General features: G+C 36.5%; 1 protein-coding gene across 1 annotated transcript; it reads left to right on the top strand.

Annotated features, from left to right (window-relative positions):
• The first annotated feature begins 1,636 nt into the window (after nt 1–1,636).
• ASMTL (acetylserotonin O-methyltransferase like) lies at nt 1,637–25,811 on the top strand. Its single transcript, XM_058186525.1, has 13 exons — nt 1,637–1,835; nt 6,837–6,968; nt 8,074–8,121; nt 9,206–9,270; nt 10,328–10,389; nt 15,084–15,192; nt 15,742–16,156; nt 16,300–16,462; nt 17,201–17,385; nt 20,448–20,580; nt 21,291–21,434; nt 22,026–22,148; nt 25,376–25,811. The coding sequence occupies exons 1-13, from the start codon at nt 1,743–1,745 to the stop codon at nt 25,588–25,590; spliced, it is 1,887 nt and encodes a 628-aa protein (XP_058042508.1). The 5' UTR covers nt 1,637–1,742; the 3' UTR covers nt 25,591–25,811.
• The last annotated feature ends 1,967 nt before the right edge of the window (nt 25,812–27,778 follow it).

The following is a 27,778-nucleotide window of genomic DNA, read 5'->3' on the forward strand; positions in this document are numbered from 1 at the left end:
CTGATTTGCTAAAGTTTCTGGAAGGAATCTATTCTCTATGGTAAGTGATTTAAAATCCCATATATGGCAGCATGACATAATGATTCAGCCATAACTGCTGTGATGGCTTAAAGGAAGGCAGATAATATATATTATTCTGATAAAGTCAAATAATTCATGGTCTTTCCTTTCAGTCTTTTCCAATGTCTGACAAAGTACACTGTGAATGACAAAACACATGCTGTTAAAGTAAGTCAGACTTTTCCCCAGTTTTATTCAACGTCACTCTTAGAACTCTGTAGCTTTGGTCTGCAGTTTAGATCTGACAGGGAAGTATTAATTAATTAATTATTTTTAAAAAATTATATAGCCACTCAACTCACATGTAGGTGACTCCAGGCAGCTTACAAAATTTAATGTTGCAAGACAACTTGTTTCATGCCACTTCCAATGGAAGGTACTTTAAATCAGAATTTTCTGAAATTTCTATTCATTCTGTTACCTTTTAGAGCACTGTACTGCAAAAGTCATCCTATCTCACAATTCACATTGGTTTGAGACTTTGTTTCCTTGCAATATGGCTATTCATACATTCTACACCATGAACTGTGGTTAAATCTTGTTGAATGGTTTAAATGCCATGTTCATCCATCCTATGCCAAAATAAGCAAATATGTTTCAAAAGGCCAAGATATAATACTAATATGTCTAAACAATATACCTAGCCAGGCTGGTTACAAGCTCTGCAAGTGTTAATATTAGAGAACAGTGGTTATTATTTTTTTTGGCTTAGCTAAAAAATGTACCCATTTGGATAGTTTATGGTTCAAGAAACCCAGAACATGTCAGTTGTGAGGCTTCAGATCTCTGCTGCAAAAATCCAGATGCCCACTCCCCAGATATAGATGATGTAGGGACCACAGAGATTTTGAAGCCAGGTTAAATAGTAGCTTGAGCCTTCTAATGAGACAGCTAAGTTTGGTAACCTTGCATGTTTGTAACCTTGCTGCCCGCCGCATCCTGTACTTCAGCCCACTATATCCCCAGAGGCAGAATATAATGTAGTCCAGTTCTACAAAATTGTCAAGTCCGGGTCTACAAAACTGCTAAAGCATCCTTTCAATGCCTGGCTTGGTGGCTCAGTGGCTAAGACACTAAGCTTGTCGATCAGAAAGGTTGGCGGTTCGATTCCCTAATACAGGTATAGATCAGGGGTCTCCAACCTTGGTCCCTTTAAGACTTGTGGACTAGATGACCTTCCACTCTGTTAAAAAAATATATATATATCTTATGTTGCAATCTTTGAATTCTTTTTGAGGAGAGACCTGAATAGGCGCGTAAAGTTTGGTTAGGCAAGGACGGAGGTGAGGAACTATAGCCTCTTTATGGCTTAGGGGTCTCCAACCTTGGCAACTTTAAGACTTGTTGACTTCAACTCCCAGAGTTCCTCAGCCAGCTGGCTGAGGGACTCTGGGAGTTGAAGTCCACAAGTCTTAAAGTTGCCAAGGTTGGCGACTCCTGACTTGGGGACGTCAACTTCCACAAAGGCCGTAGCTCCCCCTGCACCAGCCCTGCTTACAAGGTCTGTTCACGTTGGCGAATCCGAGCGCAGAAGGCGGGAGGGAGGAGCCACGTGTTCTTTGGACTCCGCCCCCCCGCCCCCCTCCGCGGGCCTAGTGGGTTGTCCGCAGCTGGTTTGGCTTGTTTGAGTTTTTGTCGCTCCTGGGCTTTTATGCGAAGTCTCCTTCACGACGGCTGCAGCCATGGTGCTCAAAGCGGTCTTTAAAAAGCTGGTCGACAAAAGGGTGGTGCTGGCAAGCGGCTCTCCGCGCAGGCAGGAGATCCTAAATAACGCGGTGAGTGCGCTGATTCGTTTAAACGGCCTGCGCCGGGTTGGTGGGCTTGGGAGAATTCCTTGCATTTCCAAAAAAATAAAATAAATTAAATATAAAAAAATAAAACAAAAAAAAAATCAGATCTAGGCAGAGCTGCTGGATTTTTAACAATTACGTAAAGGGGCCATTTGTTCCCCACCTCCGTCCTATAGGAAAGGTGGTGGAAAGGCTTTTCTCTTTCGCGGCTCCGTCGCTCCCGTTTTTCGTCCCGAGGAAGAAGGACGTTAGTTGAGAAATGCTAAAGAAAATGCCCTTGAAATCCTTGCCCAAACAAACTTGAAAGCGCCTATTCAGGTCTCTCCTCAAAAAGAATTCAAAGATTGCAACACAAGTGTCCTTAGTTGAAAGGACACTTGGCAGTTTTGTAGAACTGGACTACAGTTTAACAGTAATAAAGTTGGAAGGGACCTTGGAGGTCATCTAGTCCAACTCCCTGTTCACCCAGGAGACCTGTACTAGGAATTCGAACCGCCGAACTGCCACCTTTCTGATCCACAAGCTCAGTGAGCTGAAGTATGAGATGGGGCTTATAAACCTGCAATTACAAAACTAAACCGGTGCAAAAAGATGAAAGACCTCGTCATACAACGGTAGAGATTTTGTGCGTACTGCTCCCCACATTTCAGATTTTCTTTTTTCCTAAAGGAGCTAATGGAAGATCAGAATAAGGAACACTTTAGTCTAAGTAATTGTATCCATGGATAGCACATCTGTGAAAGGAAGAGCATACACATAGACACGAATTCATCAGATATGAAATTCATCAGATGTGGCTATAGACATCAATATAATGGATTGTAAAAATTTAATGCAGAATAATGCTCCCACCTGCTGTTCCCAGAAGTATGGACATCTCTGAGATCTGAGGGACCTTCCTCTTTGGCATATTATCTCCCGTTGTAGGATTCCCAAAAAGATTTGGAAATGGGGCACTCTGCAATAGATAAACTTTTGATCTCATTTCGAGAGTGTGCATGTTGTAATGCTTTAATGCATGATTTGCAATACAGGTAGTCCTCGACTAATGACCCCAATTAAGCCCAAAATTACTTCTGTTAAGTGAAACATTTGCTAAGTGAGTTTTGCCCCATATTACTTTAATGTCACACTTGTTAAGTGAATCATTACAGTTGTTAACTTAGCAATATGGTTGTTAAGTGAATCTGCTTTTCCCATTGAGTTTGCTTGTCAGAAGGTTGCAAAAGGTGATCACGTAACCCCGGGACACCACAACCGTCATAAATATGAATCGGTTGCTGAGCGTCTGAATTTTGATCATGTGACCATGGGGATATTGCAACAGTCATAAGCGTGAAAAATGATCATGTCACTTTTTTCAGTGCCATTGTAACATTGATCTGTAATTAAACAAACGTTGTAAATCGAGGACTACCTGTACCTTTGTGACACGTATAAAGAATATACCCCATCAAATCTGCTTAGTGATCATATTTAAAAGAGTGATTCAAGGAAAAAAAATACGTCACTGTCAGGTCTGTCTCCGTTTAAATCCCAAGAAAGAGACACTCTCCCCCCCCCCCGGACTCCATTGAAGTAGAGAAGAGTTTGAAATGATAGCAGTGAAAGAAAAGCAGATCTGAGCCAAAAGGTGCGAAAGTTACATATTGAAAGTTTCCCCAAATTCCTCTCCCCAGGGACCCAATCTGAATGTCCAATCCCCGTCCCCACATAGTGTCATGTGGGGCACATCTTCAGGTGTTTTCGTCTATCTGGAGTTCCAGGATGGTTGACTGGATTTGAACAACTCCATTTAGCAGTGCAGTAATTTGTGAGAGCATATCTCCCTGTTTATTCACATGGGCCATCTTCACCAGTGGTGGAATTCAATTTTTTTTGCTACTGGTTCTGTGGGTGTGGCTTGGTGGGTGGGCTGTGGCTTGGTGGGCGTGGCTTGGTGGGCATGGTAGGGGAAGGATACTGCAAAATCTCCATTCCCACCCCACTCCAGGGGAAGGATACTGCAGAATCCCCATTCCCACCCACTCTGGGGCCAGCCAGAGGTGGTATTTGCTGGTTCTCCAAACTACTCAAAATTTCCGCTACCGGTTCTCCAGAACCTGTCAGAACCTGCTGAATTTCACCCTTGATCTTCACACCAGCTCTCTTCCCAGGCCCAATGCCATGCCCGCCCCCCTCCCGTTACTATGACAGCCGATAGCAAGCAAGCATTAAAGGGAAAACCCATGCTGGGAGATCTGGCTGACAGTCACAATGATATCTGCACTGCTACTGTTATAGATGAGGAAACAGATTCTGAAACTAGTCATGCATAATGGTTATTAATGTTCTGTGTTTTTTGTATTCTGTTCTGTATTCAGTATTCTGATATGGCATACTGGCTAATCAGCAATAAAATTCAATCTGTATAATAAAATTAGAATCAAACAGACCCAGTAGCTATGTTCTGCCCTAAAATTTTTAATAGTACTGGACATAAACTATCATAGTAATTAACTGTTATGGATGCTCCAACACTGGAAATTTTTAAAAAAATGTTGGATAACCATCTGACTGAGATGGTGTAGGGTTTCCTGCCTGGGCAGGGGGTTGGACTAGAAGGCCTCCAAGGTCCCTTCCAACTCTGATGTTATGTTATGTTATGTTATGTTTAGGTACATAAAATCCTATGTTATGTACCGCAGACTGCTTCAGCATAAAAAAGCACAAACAAATGAAATGATTAGAAATGACTTCTAACTATTATAGTAGCATAGATATCTTAAAATTTACAACAAATGGGCTTTTGAATTAATATTAATATTATTTATTAATTGTTATCAAACTATCCATTATATTTATATAAATATAAATTTAGCTAAATGAAAATATTTAAATTTAAACATAGATTGAACAGGGAAGAAGCTGTTATGTAAAATTCAATCTGTCATGTGAAATTCAGGTCAGCGGTTTCTTAAACTTATTAAGATGGACAGAAAGAACATTGTGCAGACTTAGAATATGTATTCACAGCTCTGCTCTCCACTTTTTTGTAATAGTTGTATTGAAGTTTTTTAATAAGCAGTAAAAAAAACAAATTAAGCTAAAAATATACAGAAATTGCAGAAAAAAGTAGAAAAAATGACACAGAATATAGTAGACAAAAAGAAAAGTATATAAAGAAATGAATTTCATAACAAGTATAAATAATTTTAGTAACCTACCACTTGTCTTAAAATACAATAACTTATCTTTTCCCCATATCTCATCTTGTTAATAAAGTTTAAAATTGCTTTTAAAATAGAAAAAGCAAACAACAAAAGGAACAGAATTCAAAAATATGTACAGTATAAAAATATATAAATGCTTAAAAATAAGTGGAAAAAATACAAAAAAAGAAGTTAATTAAGGCTTACTACCACATATCTATTTTAACCTTAGTCAAATAAGCCAAATTGTATTCCTTTTTTTTACTTCATCTTTAATTCCTTCAAGTACTGTCTTAGAACTTGATTTCATTTTTTTCTTTTGTCACTTTTCACAAAACCCTTCAAAAGTTTAACACTCTTTTGTAAATCAAAAAAGATTTATCCAGATTGATTTTTGTTTATTTGTGTATCCCATGTCCATTGCTCACAAATACCCTTCAAAACATCTGCTTCTAAAGTATTTTGATCCATTCTGTATTAGTAAATCAAATTTAAATATTCTTCTCCTTTAATTATAATTTTAATTCCCCAAATCCTTCTAGCAACCAGCCTTCAAAGTCCCATCCTATTATGCTTTTTTAAAGAATTCAAAATGTGTATTTTTCCACAGGAAGGTTTTTTGTAATTTATTTCAAAATCTTACTTCGAATCCACCTGGACATTTAGTCTATTTGTAACTCTCCAAAATGAATGTTCTAATCACACTTTCACAGTTTATTTTAAAAAGTTTTATATTTTTAAAAACTGAGGATAAAATATTGTGGGATTATCTCCATAGCTCTCAGGAGAAGCCTAAATCCAAGCTAAAGTAATCTCAGCAAGTAAAAAAGCTTAAAGTGAAAGCTGGAGATGTATTGTTCCATTCTATTTTAAGAAGTCTAGTAGTAACACTTATTCTGATTAACAAATTTATTAAAAGGCATAAGCTTTCGTGAGCCACAGTTTATATATTGTAATACAATTTGTTAGTTGAAGAGGTGCTATCAGACTCCTCAGTTTTTTTGCCACTGTAAACTCTCCTTTATATAAGGTGAATTTATAAAGATTACATGGTTTAGATATGGTCCATCTTTTCTTCCCACTCTTTTTGCTTTAGTTATCTTGTGATAAAGAATTGTAACCCAATAATCATAATTAGTATTGTGTAATCTATTTTTTCCTTAAAGCAAACACCACACAGCTACCTTTGCTGCTTATATTTCACTCAGTATGCTGAGTTCACCAAGTAGTTAAGAAATCACCACTGTGAATTCATAAGGTGGATAAGAATTCTCATGTTTGTAACTGAAGGGCGTCTCAATTCAAAAGAGACAAGCAGCTAACTAATAATTCAGGTTTCTAGCTAGGCAGCTGTTTATTTCTCCAATATCTTCTATATATGGGAATTAATGAACTTGTTTCCTCCTAAAACCTTAAACTCTTACTTTATTAATAATGTCTTTAAGCATGATTAAGATAAGTTTCAGATTTAGCGAGAAGGTGGCTTTATCATAATATTCTTTTGTTTTTGAAGACCCACCAGAACATTTTGTTAACTGCTGCACCTCACTCAGTCTTTCAATTTAGGCAGCCCTTACTTTCTGAGAGATAATATTAAGTTCTGCCAGCAGAGTAGAAAGATGAAATAAGAAAAGTTAGTGTAGTATATTCTCCTGTTGCATCTGTGATTGTAGTCTGCAGTTCTGAAGTGGATAGTGTTAAGTAGTCTTTAATCACCAAGGTCTTGGTGGTTGCACCCTACAAAATATAAATCCCCACCCCCACCGCAGATTCATGTATTCTTTTTGTTTAACAGGGTCTCCGGTTTGAAGTTGTTCCGTCATGGTTCAAAGAAACACTTGACAAATCAACTTTTTCAGCCCCATATCAATATGCTGTAGAAACTGCAAAACAGAAGGCACTTGAAGTGGCAAATAGAATGCATGTGGTGAGCTATCTCCATATTAAGGCTATTTTTATTTTAGGTCTGGTTTGTTTCTTGTATTCATTTATTGATATATATTTTTTTCTTCTATCCTTCCATTGGCAACAAATAACAAGAAAAATGCTATCCCCTTTAGTAGAGAATAAGGATGGATGGAATAATGGTTCTATCATCCACTTAACACAGGGGTGTCAAACTCAGTTTTATTGAGGGCTGCATCAAGGTTCTGTTTGACCTCAGAGGGCGGGGGGGCATGGACATGGTGGGCGTGGACATGGTGGGGGTGACACAGGACTCATGTCAGGGGTACATGTGGCCAAGTGCTAAGGCAGGACTTTCCTGAGACCTTCCTCACCTACCTACCTACCTTCCTTCCTTCCTTCCTTTTCCTTCCTTCCTCCCTCCCTCCCTCCCTCCGTCCTTTCCTCCTTCCCTTCCTTCTCCTTTCTCCTTCCTTCCCTTCTTTCCTTATTTTTCCTTCCTTGCTCTCTTCCCATCTTTCTTTCTTTTTCTTTGTCTTTGGAGCTTTTTAATGATTAAAGCCTTCTTTATCTTTGTTTCTGGGATTAATGTTTATTCTTTGACCTGTCATTCATGAATTAATGTAATACCCTTTAAAAACATTCAAGTAGTAGTCCCCACCATATCAAATGACAGAAAATTGCATAATAAGGACATCCTCCTTATTCACTACATGAATCTCCCCATCTCGTGTTTCAGTGGATGACCTTCAGTTATAATAGTGTAAGACAAAGATTTCTGTATGCCCATATTTCTTTTGAAAAGACTTCAGAAGAAAATATATGCCATCCAGACTTCTAAAATTACAGAAAATCAGCTAGTTTATTCTGTCCCTCTGCTTTCCACCATCCACCATCCACCAATCAAATGCCTGGCCACTTTACAAGTATCCACCCTCTCACATTTGACCTTCTATTAATGACTGCACTTGGATGAAATCAAGATTGCTTTTATTGAATTAAGGTTGCTTTTTCTGCTTAATTTGTTATCATTTAACTTTCAAGTTTATAGGAGCATTCATATGTTGTCATGGAAAAAAATAATAAAATACACAGACGTTTTATGTTTTATTTTTCTTTTCTTTCAGAAACATCTTCAAACACCAGATATTGTTATTGGAGCAGACACTATAGTGGTGAGTATATGTATGCTGACAACTTTTAGGTTAGTAGTAGTTGTGTAGGTCTATTGTATTCCTGGATCCATACACATAATAGAAATTTAAAATATCAGTTTTGTCTATCCAATATTGGTATTTTTAATTCTATTACAATGTGGTTAGTTTAGTGTGGGAAATAAACACAGTCTGAAGATGAAAGATGCTGGAATTGTGGTAAAGCAACTTTTTTTTGAAAATCAGTTTAGACAGATTTGGAAAGGACGCTTCTTTTCATTCTCCTGAATGAAAAACGCATGAGCAAAATGGAAGAAAGCCCAAATATTGCAGTTTCCTGTTTTGTGAAATAAACGTTTTGCGAACAATTAAACTTAACAGTCTTTTTCCTGTGTGGTTTCTCACTTTCCTTGGAAACAGTTTTTATACGATACTATACTTCTGAGAAAAAATGTTTACACTTCCCTTATTATCTCTTATGTCATTCATTTGCATATGCATTCATTTGAAATGTACCATTGTTGAGAACAAGGGGCATATATACAATATATACTAGAAGAAATATTATGATAGCTATCAAAAATGTGATGAAACCAATGTGTCCTTTGATTTCTTCATTATGTTTTCATTCAGAAAATTCCAGCACCGCAAGCCTTTTTTTAAAGTTGTGCAGTGGCACTTTGTCTTAAAGAGAGCCGCTTTATCTAAAAAGAAAAAAAACATACATGTTTGCAAAAGGCCAAGTCAGAATGGGGTAAAAAACCCTTTTTGCTGCTGCTGAATGTCAATAATATGTGGACCAATAGTCCAACTTGGTGGCAGGTTAATTCCTATATCCTTAATAATATTTCTTTGGCTTTTATTTTGATACACCTAAGAGATACTTACCCACAATTAACTACTCAAAATGCACATTGTTTCTAACTTCTTTGTAACAAGTACTGGATACATAATTTATTTCTAAGTAAAAAGTATAGACACACTATTCCAAATTTTATTTAGAACCTAATGGCTGCAAATTTTGAAACTCTTATTCCTGGATAATTTCATAATATTTTTAGCCGAATGAGATATACATAGTAATATGTATACTTTTCCTTTTCAGACTATAGAAGAACAAATTTTGGAAAAACCAGTGGACAAACAGGATGCCTATAAGATGCTTTCCAGGTATATGCTTTAAAATTAAATTTTAATGCAAATAATGCTTATATCTAGGCCTGGCCATTTGCACTGCATTATTTTTACACCAGCCTTTTATAGATACAAAAAACCCCAATTTTTTTAAAAAAATATTATTAGTATGAGAGAAATCTAAACAGTGCAGGATAGTAAATTAGGCTTTGATTTCTAATCTCTTATACAGCATATTTTTACTAATGTATTTCTATTTGTTTTTATACTTTTTAATTTTCATTTTAGATATTCAATGTATTATTGTTGGATTTGAAAGACTTTATCCTATTATACCAATGTGCTACATCATTTCCAAAAGTTGAATCCTTGTTTTGTTGTTATAACTGTTTCTTAGTCTGAAAAAATTTACCATTACTTAGTCCAGCATTTTTCAATTTCAGCAATATTAACATGTGTGGAATTCAAGTCCTAAAATTCCACAGCCGGTGTGCTTGGGAATTGAAGTCCACACATTTTAAATTGCAAGATTGAAAACACTGACTTAGACCATAATTTAGCAGGATGGATGGATGGATGGATGGATGGATGATAGCATTCTTCATTGGCTAAATGTGATTGGACATAAAAGGAATTTATCTCCAGTGCATAGACTCTTAGTGTACATACAAACAATAAGTGATAGGTCATAGATCATAAATAATAGCCACAATCATGAATCATTAATCATAAGATATAAACAACTGACAAATCATAAAGTAGTAATAAGAGAAGGTAATAGGAAAGATGAGAAGATAAGAAATGAGAAGATGAGAAAGTGAGAAGGATAATAGCAATACAGCCGTACTATATGGGTACATATATTTAGGCCTATAAATAAATACTGTGTTGTCCCAAGTGCTGCACAATGACATTTATACATACATACATAAATATGTATGTATATATGTCTGTCTGTCTGTATGTATGTATGTATGTATGTATGTATGTATACAGAGAGAGAGAGAGAGAAGCCTTATACCATAATACGTGAGAATGCATTACCAAATTTTATCAAAATGATGGCAGACTAATTTTCTATTCTTTTTAATAGGTTAAGTGGCAAAGAACATAGTGTTGTCACAGGTGTTGCAATTGTTCACTGCAGTAGTAAAGGTAATATAAGATATTTGTGTTAGATCAATTTTCATTATTTGTACAGTTTCCACTCTTTAGTATTACCCTGAGTCTGGAGATTTCAGGAATTAAGCTTATCTCTATTCAACTGAAGTTCTGAAACTTTAATCCTTGGTTGTTGGATATATATTCGACCTTTCTTCCAGGAGTTCAAGGTATTTTAGAACAGCTTTAATTCCCATTTTTAAAAAACAATACATTGCAAGCATCCAAAACCAACAGATATATGACTTTTTCTAGATGGCATTACTAGGATCACTTGACATTATCTGTAAAACCCAAGAGAAAAGGCCAGTTGTCCTATCATATATGGGTATAAAACATATCCGTGTTCTACGTGCCATTCATCATGTGATACTTCTTCGTTAGGAGATATATTTCCTAGCCATTTTTGTTCATAGCTAAAAAAAACCAAGTAAGCAGAACTGTGCACATGTATTCTAGATACAGACAATCCATGGATTGCTTTAATTAATAGTATTGCTCTGCTGACAGTTTTATTTTCAGTAACTTTTCTAATAATTCCTAGCATGGAATCTTTTTTTCAGGTAGTGTCTAGAGATTATGGTGTATAAGTAAATCAATGAATACATAATGAGATATTCATTCTGATACAGTGATATTTTCTTTAGTTAATTAAACTTAATGCAGTTTAATCTGGTGGCGCAGTGGTAAGAATGCAGTACTGCGGGCTATTTCTGACTGCCGGCTGCCAGCAGTTCGGCAGTTTGAGTCTCACCGGCTCAAGGTTGACTGAGCCTTCCATCCTTCTAATGTTGGTAAAATGAGGACCCAAATTGTTAGGGAAAATATGCTGACTCTGTAAACCGCTTAGAGAGTGCTGTAAAGCACTGTGAAGCTGTATATAAGTCTAAGTGGTATTGTGATGTGTGAGTGAAGTTAGCTCTTGTATCCCACTTTAGCAATAGCACTTAGACTTATATACCACATCATAGTGCTTTACAGCCCTCTCTAAGTGGTTTACAGAGCCAGCATATTGCTCCTAACAATCTGGGTCCTTATTTTACTAATCTCAGAAGGATGGAAGGCTGAGTCAACCTTGAGCCAGTGAGAATTGAACTGCCGGCAGTTAGCAGAATTAGTCTGCAATTATACGGCATTCTCACCACTACGCCACCATGGTTCTCTTTACATTTAAGGTGTAGTATGTTTTACCTTTGGTTGATTCTTACATTATTTATTATGCTGAATTTCTTATAGTCAGAATATGTATATTTTACATTTTCAGGAATCTTTTGGCTTCAAAATGTACACTTGAGTCAACTTGAAAAGTATTTTAGACTGATATTTAAAAATTGTTCTAATAGATTTTGGCTTAATTTGTTAATTTTTAAGTACTTCCACTTGCAAGTTTCAGCATTCAGAACATTTCTAGTTACTTTGTGGTTAGATTTCCAGTTATTTTGGAAAGGTGGATACAGTAACGCTGAATGCTTTTAAGTAAGTGACTTAGTAGGCAATAAAACAGATATTGATATTATTGGATAATGTGTGGCATTAATGAGAATAACAGTAATTTCTAACACAGTCCTATACAAATCTATTTAAAAATACATTTCATTGACTGCAGTGAGACATCTAGGCAAATGTGTATAGAAACATAGTTTGAATATTTGCTAAATTATGGGGATAAACTCCAAATCTCAAAATCGGTATTTACAGCCCACTTAAAGGTCATTTAACCAAAGATACACATCTTTGTTGATTTAAATGAACAAGTGCCTTTGAAAAACTTAAATTTGCATTTTCTATTTAAAAACATTCTATTTTGGAAATGAATATTGGTTACGTATTAAATACCTCACTAAAGATATATTTTTTTTGCAACATGTTTCTGTAATATAGCAATTTAGTTTCCTATGTTTTGCTACTGCCTTCCTTATTACAACAGTTCTGTGCTGTTGATAATGATAGGACATTATTGACTGGAAAAGCCAGAGAAACAAACCTAGCAGACAACTTTGTTTCCCAAAAAATAGAGAAGGCGACAAGGGGATCAGCCATATTGGACTTAATTCTCACTAACAGAGATGAAATGATAGAAGGTGTTGAAGCTACAGGAACCTTGGGGGCAAGTGACCACGCAATATTGGAATTCAACATTAAGCAAATACAAGTAGTAGAACAAAGTCAAACTAGAGTCTTGGACTTTAAGAGAGCTAATTTCAATAAACTTAGAGAGATCTTGAGAAGGATTCAATGGATGAGAATCCTCAGGGGGAAAACAACTCAAGAAGCTTGGGAAATTTTGAAAAGTGAGATTATAAAAGCACAGTCTAACACAATACCAATGAAGAAGAAAAATAGTAGATCACAAAAGAAACCAGCATGGATGCATAAAGAACTATCTGACAAATTGAAAGACAAAAAGGACAAATATAAAAAGTGGAAAGAGGGGCAAATAACTAAGGCAGAATATCAGCAACAGCCCGAGCCTGTAAAGATGAAGTGAGGAAAGCTAAGGCTCACAATGAACAAAGGCTAGCGACAAAAGTAAAAATAATAAAAAGCTTCTTCCAACATGTTAAAAACAAGAAAAAAGTCAAGGAAACAATTGGCCCATTGCTGGGAGAAAGTGGCAAGAAGATGGCAAGCAACAGGGAGAAAGCAGATCTACTTAACTCATATTTTGCATCTGTCTTTACACAAAAGGAAAAAACAATCCAACCTATCAAAAACAGCACTACAAAAAACAGATTAGAAACACAAGTTAAAATAGGGAAGAAAATGGTAAGTGAACACCTGTCTACCCTAGATGAGTTCAAATCACCAGGACCGGATGGATTACACCCCAAGGTTCTGAAGGAACTGGCAGAACTATATCTTTCAAAGATCCTGGACCACTGAACTATATCTTTCAAAGATCCTGGAGCACAGGGGAGCTGCCAGAGGACTGGAAAAGAGCTGATGTAGTTCCCATCTTCAAAAAAGGAAAAAAAACAGATCCAGGAAACTACAGACCTATCAGTCTGACCTCAATACCGGGGAAGATTCTGGAAAAGATAATCAAGCAACGAATCACCGAACACCTAGAAGCAAACAAAGTAATAACCAAAAGCCAACATGGGTTTGTCAAAAACAGATCATGCCAGACTAATCTTATCGCATTCTTTGACAAAATGACAAAATTAGTAGACCAGAGGAATGCTGTTGATATAATTTACTTGGACTTCAGTAAAGCATTTGATAAAGTAGACCATAACCTACTACTAGATAAAGTAGAAAAATGTGGGTTAGACAGCACCACCACCAGATGGATTCGTAACTGGCTGACCAACCGCACTCAACGTGTAGTCCTCAACGGAACTACATCCACATGGAGGGAAGTATGCAGTGGAGTACCCCAAGGCTCTGTTTTAGGCCCAGTACTCTTCAACATCTTCATCAATGACTTGGACGAGGGGATAGATGGGGAACTCATCAAATTTGCAGATGACACCAAGCTGGCAGGAATAGCCAACACTCCAGAAGATAGGCTCAAGTTACAGAAAGATCTTGACAGACTTGAACATTGGGCGCTATCTAACAAAATGAAATTCAACAGTGAAAAAAGTAAGGTTCTACATTTAGGCCAAAAAAACAAAATGCACCAGTACCGTTTATGTGGTACCTTGCTCAATAGTAGTACCTGTGAGAGGGATCTTGGAGTCCTAGTGGATAACCATCTAGATATGAGCCAGCAGTGTGCAGCAGCTGTTAAAAAAGCCAACACAGTTCTGGGCTGCATAAACAGAGGGATAGAATCAAGATCACGTGAAGTGCTAGTACCACTTTATAATGCCTTGGTAAGGCCACACTTGGAATATTGCATCCAGTTTTGGTCGCCACGATGTAAAAAAGATGTTGAGACTCTAGAAAGAGTGCAGAGAAGAGCAACAAAGATGATTAGGGACTGGAGGATAAAACATATGAAGAAGGGTTGCAGGATCTGGGTATGTCTAGTTTAACAAAAGAAGGACTAGGGGAGACATGATAGCAGTGTTCCAATATCTCAGGGGCTGCCACAGAGAAGTGGGAGTTGGGCTGTTCTCCAGAGCACCTGAGGGTAGAACAAGAAGCAATGGGTGGAAACTGATCAAGGAAAGAAGCAACTTAGAACTAAGGAGAAATTTCCTGACAGTTAGAACAATTAATAAGTGGAACGACTTGCCTTCAGAAGTTGTGAATGCTCCAACACTGGAAATTTTTAAGAAAATGTTGGATAACCATCTGACTGAGATGGTGTAGGGTTTCCTGCCTGGGCAGGGGGTTGGACTAGAAGGCCTCCAAGGTCCCTTCCAACTCTGATGTTATGTTATGTTATGTTATGTTATGAAATTATGAAACTATTTCCAACAAATTGGATCCACTCTGGAAAGACAAAGTCATTGTGAACTAGGGAATCCAGCATTTGTACTCAAGTACAAATATATCTCTAGATAGGGTTGGTGGAAACACATGTTTTGAAACATTTTGAATGTGAAATTTGACAAAAGGTCCATTTTTAGTGCAGATATACTGCTTTAAGCATCTTGAAAGCTTTTTCAAAATACTCACAACAACTTGCTTTATGGACTACATATTGTGAAGAACAGGAGTAAGTCTTCTGAAGGTAGCTCATCTTGATGTTATTATCCAATATATTGGTTTTATCCATACTTCTGCATTTTTAGATGATTATCTAGACACTGGAGTCACTGAGTTCTTTGAAGAAACAAAAGTCAAATTTGCCGAACTCTCTGAGGAACTTCTGTGGGAGTATATCCACAGCGGTGAGCCAATGTAAGTGCAATATAAGCTTCACTGCATTGGTCTAAAAACTTATAGCATTAGGAAGTTCAACTTCACAATGTAAATAAATATCAATGGCATTGAAATATTGTATGAATTTGAGAATGTAGCATAATATAATTTTCATTTCTGTTCTCACCAAAATGAAATTATCAGTGGTACCTTTTTCAGAAACTGTATTAACTAGCATATACAGTGAAGTTTATAAATCAGTTGTAAATGACAAAGTGAGCATGAAATTCATTTGACTATTATGTTTCAAAATTGCTACAATAGTATTAGCAGTTAAAATCACTTTTTATTTCTGTTCTGAGGGAAAAATGTTTTGAGGTATGGTGTTATGCCATTAGTTCCAGTTCTTAAAAAAGAATCTAACTGAGTCTCTTAAGCTTTAGCACTCTAGCTATTTTGTTTTTGATATCATACATTTTATTAATTTATTAATTAGTGATGTTTAAGAATTTTTTTACAAGTTAAATACTAACACTTTAAATTCATGCTTGAATGTCTGTATTCATGTACATGCATTTTTTTCTTCAGGGACAAAGCTGGTGGATATGGGATCCAAGCCCTTGGGGGAATGTTGGTGGAATATATTCATGGAGATTTCTTGAATGTGGTCGGGTTTCCTTTGAATCACTTCTGCAAAAAGTTAGGTGAACTGTATTATCCACCTCCAAAGCACACCATACATCATATAAAATATGACTCTATCCCTTCAGTGGAGACTTTTGAGATTCTAAGTGATGGAGACTGTGATTCTTCAGATACGGATTCTTCAAAAATGGAAGGTGCCAAAGGGCTAACAAATGGTGAACTTGTGGAATTAGGAAAATGCAAAGAAAGCAATTCTAGTTATAAGATACCTATGGAAATTCAAAATGGAGTACCAAGAAATGTAACCCAGTGCCTCTCTAAACTTACACATCTTCTGGATGGATTTAAAGGCTCAAAGGTAATACATTTGTTATTTGGCCATATGTATTTAATTTTTATTACACAGCATGGATTATAGAGTTTCTTTGATTTGTCATAGCATAAATCATTTTAGCTGTGGAATTCAAAATTTCCCTTTAAATATTTTTCCTATATCTGCAGGTTTTATTTGTGGCATGTAAGCTGAAAATATTTGATCTTCTTAAAGATAGGGGCTCTGTGACCACAGAAGATGTGGCAAATCAACTTAATATTTCCCTACGTGGAACAGAAAGATTACTTGATGCCTGTGCTTCTCTTGGCCTGTTGGAAAAGAATCATCAAGGTCAAATTTTATTCTAAAATTACTCTGGAAGGAAAGTGTAGAATAAGTTGAGTACATGATATCCTAATGTCATCCAAATGTAATTAGAATACTAAGTAGAGTAAACCTATACATATTTTAGGAAAAAAAGGTGCATGTGAAGAAAAATGAACTTGGAATGGCCTTAGAAAAAGCCCATCCTAGCACATAACCAGCTGTGATGTTGAATTAATTGCCTGGTCTCTAGCTTCCCTTAAAATTGCAGCCATGCTGGGATTGAGGCAGCCTTAATTTTGAGGCATGAATAGAGTTTTCTGTTTTAAATAGTTTCTCTCAAATGTTACTTGTCTTTGAATTTCAAATTATCCATTTTCAGGGTAGTAGCATGTTTATAAGTGATGCTTAGCTTTTTGGGATTGTGTAGTAGAATCTACACAATCGCTCTGTCCTTTGGAGAAAAATCATTGCCATTTCCTGAATATTTTCTTGTTGGTATCTGCAGTCTACTGCACTCAAACTGTTTCTAATATCTCAATTTTAAAAACCATGCATTTTAGATTTTAAAAAAATTATTTAGTGTTTTCATGGCAAGGAGATGTGCAAAATTTAATAAGCAAAGATAATTGCTTATTACATGTGGTCATAGTACTTGATCTGTGAAGAAACAATGATAAATTTCTGGAATTTGGTGCACCAATTTTTTTTAAAATATTTTGTGTTCATAATTTGTATTTGTAATTTTTAAAAATGTCTTTAAAGGTTACAGTAATGCAGAACTGACAAGTCTATGCCTGGTATCCGATAGTGAATATTCACTTCATGACTACATTCTTCATTGTAATGACCATCTGTGGCCTTTGTTTACTCATTTGGAGCTAGCAGTTAAAGAAGGAGCTTCACAGATACATCATACATCTGAGAAGAAAGTGAATGATTTGTTTCAGGTAGGGAAGAATCTAGGGTTTTTTTAATGAAGGTGAACACTTTTTAAAAAAAAAAACTTAAAAATAAATATAAAGCTTACTAGGCATATTTTGCCATATTTTTGTTTTTCTTCCAACTTCTATTTTTAAATAGCAATAGTAAAAGAAAATACAAATTGAATTAAGAAGTAAAAAGAAAAAGCAAATAAAACATGTGTAGAAAAAATAAAAATAAAAATTGTTCCGTCTTAATCACAAGTACAAACAATAATTCATCACCCCTTATAACATTACATGCAAATATCTCTTCACACAACTCATCCTTTACCCATACATAAATCTGTAATTCATTAACATTTCAGTCCTAGGATCAGCAAAAAAGGATCCTAGATTTATACAAACATGTCTTATTTTAAACTTGATTGAACCAACCAGCTTTGTATTCCTTCCTTCTGCTTTTAACAACCTTAATCTTTAGTTTATTCAGATGTTGTTATAGGATTTGATCTCTCTTCCATTTTTCAATCCAAAAATTTCTTCCAAGACTTTAACCAACTTCTTTTGTAAGTTCAGTAAAGGTCAATTTCTTAATGTTATTTAAATTTCTACTTTAGTTGTATTTGTTCTTCTTATATTCTTAACTTTTTTGTTTTCCAGTACTTTTGCAAATCCCTTACAGTCATGGCCGAAATTGTTGGCACCCCAGAAATTTTTCCAGAAAATCAAGTATTTCTCACAGAAAAGTATTGCAGTAACACATGTGTTGCTATACACACGTTTATTCCCTTTGTGCATATTGGAACAAAACAAAAAAAAAGAGAGAGGAAAAAAAGCAAATTGGACATAATATCACACAAAACTCCAAAAATGGGCTGGACAAAATTATTGACACCCTTAACTTAATATTTGGTTGCACACCCTTTGGAAAAAATAACTGAACTCAGTCGCTTCCTATAACCATCAATAAGCTTCTTACACCTCTCACCCGGAATTTTGGACCACTCTTCCTTTGCAAACTGCTCCAGGTCTCTCTTATTGGAAGGGTGCCTTTTCCCAACACAATTTTAAGATCTCTCCACAGGTGTTCAATGGGATTTAGATCTGGACTCATTGCTGGTCACTTCAGAACTCTCCAGCGCTTTGTTGCCATCCATTTCTGGGTGCTTTTTGATGTATGTTTGGGGTCATTGTCCTGCTGGAAGACCCAAGATCTTGGACGCAAACCCAGCTTTCTGACACTGGGCTCTACAGTGCGACCCAAAAGCCTTTGGTAATCCTCAGATTTCATGATACCTTGCACACAGTCAAGGCACCCAGTGCCAGAGGCAGCAAAACAACCCTAAAACATCATTGAACCTCCACCATATTTCACTGTAGGTACTGTGTTCTTTTCTTTGTAGACCTCATTCCATTTTTAGTAAACAGTAGAATGATGTGCTTTACAAAAAAACTCTATCTTGGTCTCATCTGTCTACAAGATGTTTTCCCAGAAGGATTTTGGCTTATTCAAGTACATTTTGACAAACTGTAGTCTTGCTTTTTTATGTCTCTGTGTCAGCAGTGGGGTCCTCCTGGGTCTCCTGCCATAGCGTTTTATTTCATTTACATGTCGACGGATAGTTCGCGCTGACACTGATGCTCTCTGAGCCTGCAGGACAGCTTGAATTTCTTTGGAACTTGTTTGGGGCTGCTTATCCATCATCCTGGACTATCCTGCATTGCAACCTTTCATCAATTTTTCTCTTCTGTCCACACCCAGGGAGATTAGCTGCAGTGCCATGGGTTGCAAACTTCTTGATAATGTTGTGCACTGTGGACAAAGGCAAATCTAGATCTCTGGAGATGGACTTGTAACCTTGAGATTGTTGATATTTTTCCACAGGTTTGGTTCTCAAGTCCTCAGACAGTTCTCATCTCCTCTTTCTGTTGTCCATGCTTAGTGTGGCACACACAGACACACAATGCAAAGACTAAGTGAACTTCTCTCCTTTTTATCTGCTTTCAGGTGTGATTTTTATATTGCCCACAACTGTTACTTGCCACAGGTGAGTTTAAAGGAGCATCACATGCTTGAAACAATCTTATTTATTCACAACTTTGAAAGGGTGCCAGTAATTTTGTCCAGCCCATTTTGGAGTTTTGTGTGACATTATGTCCAATTTGCTTTTTTTCCTGCCTTTTTTTGTTTTGTTTCAATACACACAAAGGGAATAAATATGTGTATAGCAAAACATGTGTTAATGCAATACTTTTCTGTGAGAAATACTTGACTTTCTGGAAAAAATTCTGGGGTGCCAACAATTTCAGCCATGACTGTATGTCCTAATATTTCTGCATCAAGCAAAATTTGTTTCATCTCTTTATCTTGTCAGTCTTCCAAAATATTCTCTTTTGCAACAGTATTTTCTTCTTTAATATCTTTATACATAATCTATTCATAGAAGCAATCATAATTGAAGCTGCTATTTTTTGAACCCCTTCTTTAAAAATCTTTTAAAGTATTTCAGATATCAAGATTTTCTTTTATTTTGAAAGTTTCAGTTCTGGCTAAAGATAGCAAGTTTTTCACTTATTCTTTTCTCATTCTGCCTGGAATCTATAGCCCCCTCTAGTGTTCTGTTTCTGAAATCATAACGTGTCAAGTTGCTATTTTGACTTAAGATAGACTAAACAAATTGATTCCCCTGAATGTATCTATATAATTATTTTCAAACTTATTATAAAAGTCCTAATGCTCCATTATTTCAAGTTTTGTCTGATCCCTTAATTCATTTATAACTTTCTTAAATCACTTTCTTATTTAACTCTTTGCTGTTTATTTCTTAATCTTATAGTCAATTTTTCTTTAAGAACAAAACTAAACTCACCAAGGATTTATCACACAGAATTTTTTCTGTATGTAGGATATTCTAAAATGCTTTAATTAAATGTTCTATAATTTTAAGCAATGTAATTTATTTGGATTGTATAATTCTATAATTCTGTCATTGTTTTACAAGTCAGACAGGGAGGAGGTCTTTTTTCAAGATCTACATTTTAACATCTTTATCTACTTGTTTTGTGATCTCACTTTCTTTTTTAAGGATTTCCACTGTCAGTCTGCAGAGGTTAAGCAACGTTTTATGAGAGCCATGGACAGCAGTTCCAAAGTGACAGCAAGAGACATCAGCACAGCTTTTGATCTTTCACAATTCAAAGTTGTATGTGATTTGGGAGGTATATATTATAACCCCTGCATATTGACATAAAATGTTCTAATGTATAGTTGTGATTAAATGGATAGTTTTGTAAAGATTATATAACATATCTTTACAGGATTTTTTTTACTATTTCAGAGAGAATGTACAGTCAAAACACCATTTTAAATTAATGTCTTTGTGTCCCTGCCTTCAAACTTAAATGTTCAAAATTCCGTAAGAGATGGAGGTAACTTTTGGTACAGCAAATGCTATTGTATCTTTTTTATATTGTATATTGTATTGTATTGTATCTGGTCATGGTGCATCATGCCCCAGTAAGATTTTTTTCCATGTTTCCATAACATTTTCTTCAGTTCCCAGAGAGAAAGTTATTCTTAACTGTACTAATATTAAATAGTGTCCTTTCAAGGTATGTAAAATCTGTCACCCATTAACTAGGAGAGAATTCAAATGATTGGGAATAGAAACAGACAGATTAGGACCAGTATAGAGACAACAGATATAATACCAGCATAATTTTATGCCAAATGAAGAATTTGACTAGTTCCCAAAAGCTTGACAGTTCGTTTTTCTTGCGTCCAACCAGTAAAAATGGGGGTGAGTATACATTCTATGGGAGATCTTGCAAATACAACATGCATTTTATCTGAACTACTTCTTTTCCATCTTTTATACGTAACACAATAACACAGAGTGCTAAAATAGATTTCTGTATCCTCTCTGCAGGTTGCACTGGAGCTTTAGCTTATGATTTAGTCCAGATCTACCCAGAAATGCAAGTCATTGTCCTTGATCTTCCTGAAGTTATTACAGATGTCACCCGCTGTCAACTTTCAAGACAAAATGCTTGTGAAGTATCCTTTGTATCAGGTAACTGTGTTTCTGCCATTTGCAGACCAAACCAAGGCACTTGTCATCCAAAGACTACATGAGGATCTTGTAGTTTTATGTAGATTAGTGACCTGTTCTGCAAACCTTTGATAGATTTGGCCCACCTTATATTGCAGGAGTAAATAAGATCTCAATAAAATTCCAATTATCTCTGCAATAAAATGTTAATGTGTGTGACTGCAATTGAAGCTAACTGGATTTGTTTATTTTAACAACTTGGTTCTAATGAAAATATTGACCAAATATTTTCACATTTTTTATGTTAGTGAATTGCTTAGCCTGATTTTTCACATCCAGGAATTCATGGGAAAATGTGATGATCTGATCACTATATTTGAATCTATGTGCATTATGTTAAATGTGGCCCTGAGCTTTTTTATAATATTATAAGAATAAAATCTTCTCATTCTTCCCTCCAAAAAAATTTAGGTCTGTTCTGCATACATTTGAAGCGTGCTTATTTATTTTAATTTACTTATATCTCATGTTCCATTTTGTTTATGAAGCTGTTCGGCTGAAAATGTGATTACTTTTTGGGGCAACTAATGAAAATATATTTTCATTAAATAGGTGATATTTTCAAAGATAATCTTCCAGAAGCAGATCTTTATATTCTTTCAAGGGTTTTACATCATTATTCTGAGGAAAAGATTTCTCTACTGTTAAACAAACTCTCTGCTCTTTCCAAGCAAGGTAAGAGTTTAAATCCCCCTCCCCCACCATATTAATTGATTTATTGATTTTACATTTACATAACTGTATGGATGATATTTTTTATTCAATTACACAAGTGATTTGAAAGCTAATGCTGTTGAGACAAACTGAATTGCAGCTAATCTTTAACTCCAAAGTATATTATTTAAAACACTTCACAAACTTTTGTCTCTAAGGATTCAAAGTACAATTATTGTATCTCCAAAACCCACAATTTAGCAGGTAAACCTTTAGAATAGAATAGAATAGAATTTTATTGGCCAAGTGTGATTGGACACACAAGGAATTTGTCTTGGTGCATATGCTCTCAGTGTACATAAAAGAAAAGATACGTTCATCAAGGTACAACATTTACAACACAATTGATGATCAATATATCAATATAAATCATAAGGATTGCCAGCAACAAGTTATAGTCATACAGTCATAAGTGGAAAGAGATTGGTGATGGGAACTATGAAACGATTAATAGTAGTGCAGATTCAGTAAATAGTCTGACAGTGTTGAGGGAATTATTTGTTTAGCAGAGTGATGGCCTTCGGAAAAAACTGTTCTTGTGTCTAGTTGTTCTGGTGTGCAGTGCTCTATAGCGCTTTGAGGGTAGGAGTTGAAACAGTTTATGTCCAGGATGCGAGGGATCTGCAAATATTTTCACGGCTCTCTTCTTGATTCGTGCAGTATACAGGTCCTCAATGGAAGGCAAGTTGGTAGCAATTATTTTTCTGCAGTTCTAATTATCTTCTGAAGTCTGTGTTTTTCTTGTTGGGTTGCAGAACCGAACCAGACAGTTATAGAGGTGCAAATGACAGACTCAATAATTCCTCTGTAGAACTGAATCAGCAGCTCCTTGGGCAGTTTGAGCTTACTGAGTTGGCGCAGAAAGAACATTCTTTGTTGTCCTTTTTAATGATGTTTTGATGTTAGGTGTCCATTTGAGATCTTGCGATATGATAGAACCCAGAAATTTGAAGGTTTCTACTGTTGATACTGTGTTGTCAAGTATTGTGAGAGGTGGAAGTATGGAAGGGTTTTTCCTAAAGTCTACCACCATTTCTACGGTTTTGAGTGTGTTCAGTTCCAGATTGTTTTGGTTGCACCACAAGGCTAGTCGTTCGACCTCTCGTCTATATGCGGATTCGTCATTGTCTCGAATGAGACCAATCACTGTTGTGTCATCTGCGAACTTCAGTAGCTTAACAAATGGATCATTGGAGATGCAGTCATTGGTATACAGAGAGAAGAGAAGTGGGGAGAGCACACAGCCTTGGGGGCCCGTGGGCTAATTGTACAGGTATTTGATGTGATCTTGCTTAGCTTCACCTGCTGCTTCGTGTTTGTTAGGAAGCTTGTGATCCACTTACAAGTCTGTTCCGGTACCTGTAGCTGGTTTAGCTTAGTTAGAAGAATGTCTGGTATGATGGTGTTGAATGCTGAACTAAAGTCTACAAAAGGACCCTTGCATAGGTCTTTGGAGACTCAAGATGTTGTAGGATGTAGTGCAGAGCCATATTAACAGCATCATCTGTTGATCTATTTGCTCGGTATGCAAATTGCAAGGGGTCTAAAGCGGATTCGTGATGGTTTTCAGGTAGGAAAGCACTAGCCTTTCAAAGGTTTTCATGACTACAGATGTTAGAGCAACTGGTCTGTAGTCATTCAGTTCCTTGATGGTGGGCTTCTTCGGCACTGGGATGATGGTAGAGCGTTTGAAGCAAGAAGGAACATAGCACATCTCTAGTGATTTATTGAAAATATGGGTGAAGATGGGGGCCAATTGGTCAGCACAGACTTTTAAGCAAGAAGGAGTTATCTTGTCTGGGCCTGGAGCTTTTCCTGGCTTTTGTCTGTGAAATAGGTCCTGCACTTCCTTTTCTGTGATCACTAGGGGTTGTGAACCCAATGAAATGGGGTCAGTTGTAGGAGGCTTGGCTGTTGTTGCTGTGTCTGAGATGGGGGTTGTGGAGATAGGTGGCTGTAGTTTCCTTTCAAACCTGCAGTAAAACTCATTCAGGTCATCTGCCAGTTGTTGATTACCTTCAGCCTGGGAAGGAGGTTTGCCATAGCCGGTGATATTTTTAAGAGTTTAACATTTTTGAAAAATGTAAAAACAGTAATTCTTGCTGAAAAAAATAAAGGAGAGTTCAGGTTTTGAAGAAGGAATCCCATAGCAGCAATTTCTGGGCTTAGAATATACTTCTGCCTGTTGTCTAGTCTGCCTTTGATAATGCAGGCACTAGAAGAAAAGCCTCCGTAGAAAACCATAAAAGCGTAAAAAGGCATTTCTTCAAGTATTTGAGTTCCAAGCCATTTAGTACTTTAAAAAAGTCTTGGATTGAAACCAGAGCTTGCAGTCCCTGGATTTATCAGCTAACCACTGTATAAAATATAAAAATACAATTCACTGTAGCTGGGTTTGTTTTCCAGTTTAAATAGTGGTTGCAGGGTAGAAGCCAGATCAGGATCATAGCACAAAAGGAAAGTGTCTTTGGGCTTTCATTTCATATCACTGTTATCGCCTTCTGGACCATATCACTATGATCCTTCCACTCCCGTTTTAATGAAGATTACACTATGGTGGTGGGAAATCAAGCCTTTGCATTACAGTTCTGATTTGGGCTTCTCCCAGGTAGTAGTTCAAGCTAGGCTTCTTGATCTGCCATACTGGATGTCAGCTTCTATAATGTCCACTTGCATATAAATTGAATTTCAAGTTATCTAGAAGGAAAAAGATTGTGAAAACTATTTTTTTTAAAATCTCTTGCACGAAAAGAGTCTTAAACTCCTTCTTGGCCTCATGGCTTCAATAAGAGAAGGTCAGAATCAAAACAGCCATGAACCTACAAGAGGAAAATTCCTTTTTCTTAGATATTCATGTTCAGAATTGTTTACACTTAAAAGCAGGAGGATATTACTGTCCACATTTCCAGATTGCAGTTACATTGCAAGGGAGAATTTCATCTCTGGGACTGTATAGAAAGTGCTTACTTCAATGCTTTGTTGCAGAATTCTGTGATACAATTTGGGGATGACCTGGGAGGCCACAAAATGGGCCTGAGGGACCTGGAATGAATGCTGTCTGTACTCGTTTTAAAGTATAAATAATTTGATCTTTAAAAAATATAATCCTGTTTTCCTTTTAACAGAAAAGTTTCATGTAGGATAAAAAAACAAAAGTCTAGATGTATGTTACTAATTTTTTTTAATAGGAATTGCGCTGCTGATAGCAGAGATAATGCTTGATGAAAAGCGAATAAAACCTGCTAGAGCTGTTTTCCAGTCTCTCAGTATGACAGAAGGCAAGGAAAGAAATACATTGGAATACAAACAGTTACTAGAAGAACATGGATTCAGTAATGTACAGATTAAAATAACAGGCAATCTGCTAGATGTAATTTTGTGCTCTAAGAAACCATCTTTCTAGTACACTAAATAGTACTGAATTTATTATTTCAGTTTTCTGAATACTGTGTTTCTATTTCTGATTATGGTGTCTCTGAATTGTTACAGTGGTGAATTGTATGTAAAAGCTATTCCACTTTTTATTATTTGTTAAAAACTGAACTAAATGTAATTTCCTCCTGAAAAGTCCTGCCTGTTTTTGTAACTAATAGTAATTGATAGCATTAAATCATTTCTCATTTTTTCTGCTATTACATGTTCTTTCTAACTCATAGTTTAATGTAATATAACAGCTTTTCTATGCATCATGAGCTGTAGGTCTGTAGAGATTCTCAGTGATCCAAGTCATGGTTGTTCCATAGGTGCTTTTTCAGGAGGCAACTTTTCTTTTGAAGGTGTTTTGCTTCCAATCCAAGAAGCTTCTTCAGCTCTGACAGGATAGTGGGGAATGAAAGGATTTCATGAAAAGCGAAATGTCTTCAAAACAAAAAAACAAGAAAGTCCAGTTGCCTCCTGAAAAGGCACATTTGAGGTATCAGGAACTGTATAGATTTTAGTAGGATTTCAATTCTATAGTCCAATGGCCCTATTTTGTAATAGTAAAATCCAAGAAATATTATAAGAAAACATAAAAGGAATCTATTCCCCGTCTCCCAACACATACATACAGGTTTGGTGATAGTGATTACACTTATTCAATGTGTGGTCAGGTTTAATAAATAAGCCACATGGCAAAGTACTGATGATGTGATAGAATATGCATCTGCAGAAGCAGTGGGGGAGAATTTTGGCAACAGAGCTTTCCCAGAAAGAGGCTTGGATTAAGAGACTGCAGACCTCAGCTGGTGGAGGAGAGGGAGGATCAAGTGAGCCATGGTAGTGCGGTGGTTAGAATGTAGTATTGCAGGCTGCCGACTGCCAGCAGTTTGACTCTCACCGGCTCAAGGTTGATTCAGCCTCAGACTGAAGCTAGTAAAATGAGGACCCAGATTGTTGGCGGCAATATGCTGACTCTGTAAACCGCTTAGAGAGGGCTGTAAAGCACTGTGAAGTGGTATATAAGTTTAAATGCTATCAGGATAGCCACATCCTAGAATCTCTAAGCAAATAAAAGATTGGGATTGATTTGATCTTGTTATCTCTGGGTTTGTGCCTGATACATGTTATGACTGAGCCCACCGGAAAAACGTAATTTCTAAGGAGCACTAAGACTATAGTTCCTTATATGTGGTACCTTATCCATAATGACTTCTAAATTAAATACAGATTTGTACAACTCCAGGAACAAATGATTGACTCCAAGCTTGCTTAAACATGCTAACATTCTGAACATATTTTCAAATGAAGAGCTATTAAACATTCATATTCTCACTCTATATTACCAGTTGTCTCTTCAGAATAAAAAAAAACACAACTAATTCAGAGGCTACATAATTAAATGGTTAAAATGCCAGCACATTTGCTGTCCTACTGCACAATAGGGCTCTATTCTGAAGTCATGTTTCTATGCAAACAAATGCCCTTCCATTTGAAGAAAATTCAACAGGCAAAAACATGCAAACTAGAGAGAGTGCGAAACTGCTGCCATAATTATTGTTTTCTGTATTAACCTAACCCCTGGGTGTCAAACTCGCATCACGGCGGCATCATGTGACGTATCAGAAATTTTTCTCCCTTCACTAAACGGCATGGGCGTGGCCAGTGCATGACACATCCGGCCTGTGGGCCATGAGTTTGACAGCCCTGACCTAACCTGTCAAATTTCACTATTAATCCACTTTGCCCTTAACCTCCCCTGAAGGGAGATGAATTTTTTGCTACATCACCAAGAACAGCCAGAGAAGGAAGGAAGGACCTTGCAAGAAGTGCCACTTCTAACTGGTAACAGTTGTGGTGGAGATGGCCTCTGGTGTCTGATTGCTAAGGAGTGCTGTTGAGGGTTCTCTCCTCTTCATCTCTGGTCAGGTAAGAAAAGCTGGGGAAGAGTCTAGCCATTAGTTCTATACAACATGTGTATTTAAAGATCAGGAAACAAGAACCTCCAAACAGTGTGCTCTCTCTTCAACAATTCTTCCTTATTCCAATATTTTCAACCATCTTCCCGTGCTCTCCAATCCCCTTCTTTGGGGAAGCTGTCAAGACAATTTGAAAAAGGAAAATAGATTATCTTGGTCGCTGTTTGCAATAATCCAGGCCAGATTATAAAATGG

The sequence above is a fragment of the Ahaetulla prasina genome, chromosome 5, assembly GCF_028640845.1.
Source record: "Ahaetulla prasina isolate Xishuangbanna chromosome 5, ASM2864084v1, whole genome shotgun sequence".
Classification (NCBI taxonomy): domain Eukaryota; kingdom Metazoa; phylum Chordata; class Lepidosauria; order Squamata; family Colubridae; genus Ahaetulla; species Ahaetulla prasina.

Bases quoted from the DNA above. Each gene is read 5' to 3' on its own strand.
- ASMTL (XM_058186525.1), top strand. From the start codon at position 1,743: ATGGTGCTCAAAGCGGTCTTTAAAAAGCTGGTCGACAAAAGGGTGGTG. The intron at 17,386-20,447 runs GTAGGGAAGAAT...TTCTTTTTTAAG, and splicing joins AAGTGAATGATTTGTTTCAG to GATTTCCACTGTCAGTCTGC. The intron at 20,581-21,290 runs GTATATATTATA...TCCTCTCTGCAG, and splicing joins AGTTGTATGTGATTTGGGAG to GTTGCACTGGAGCTTTAGCT.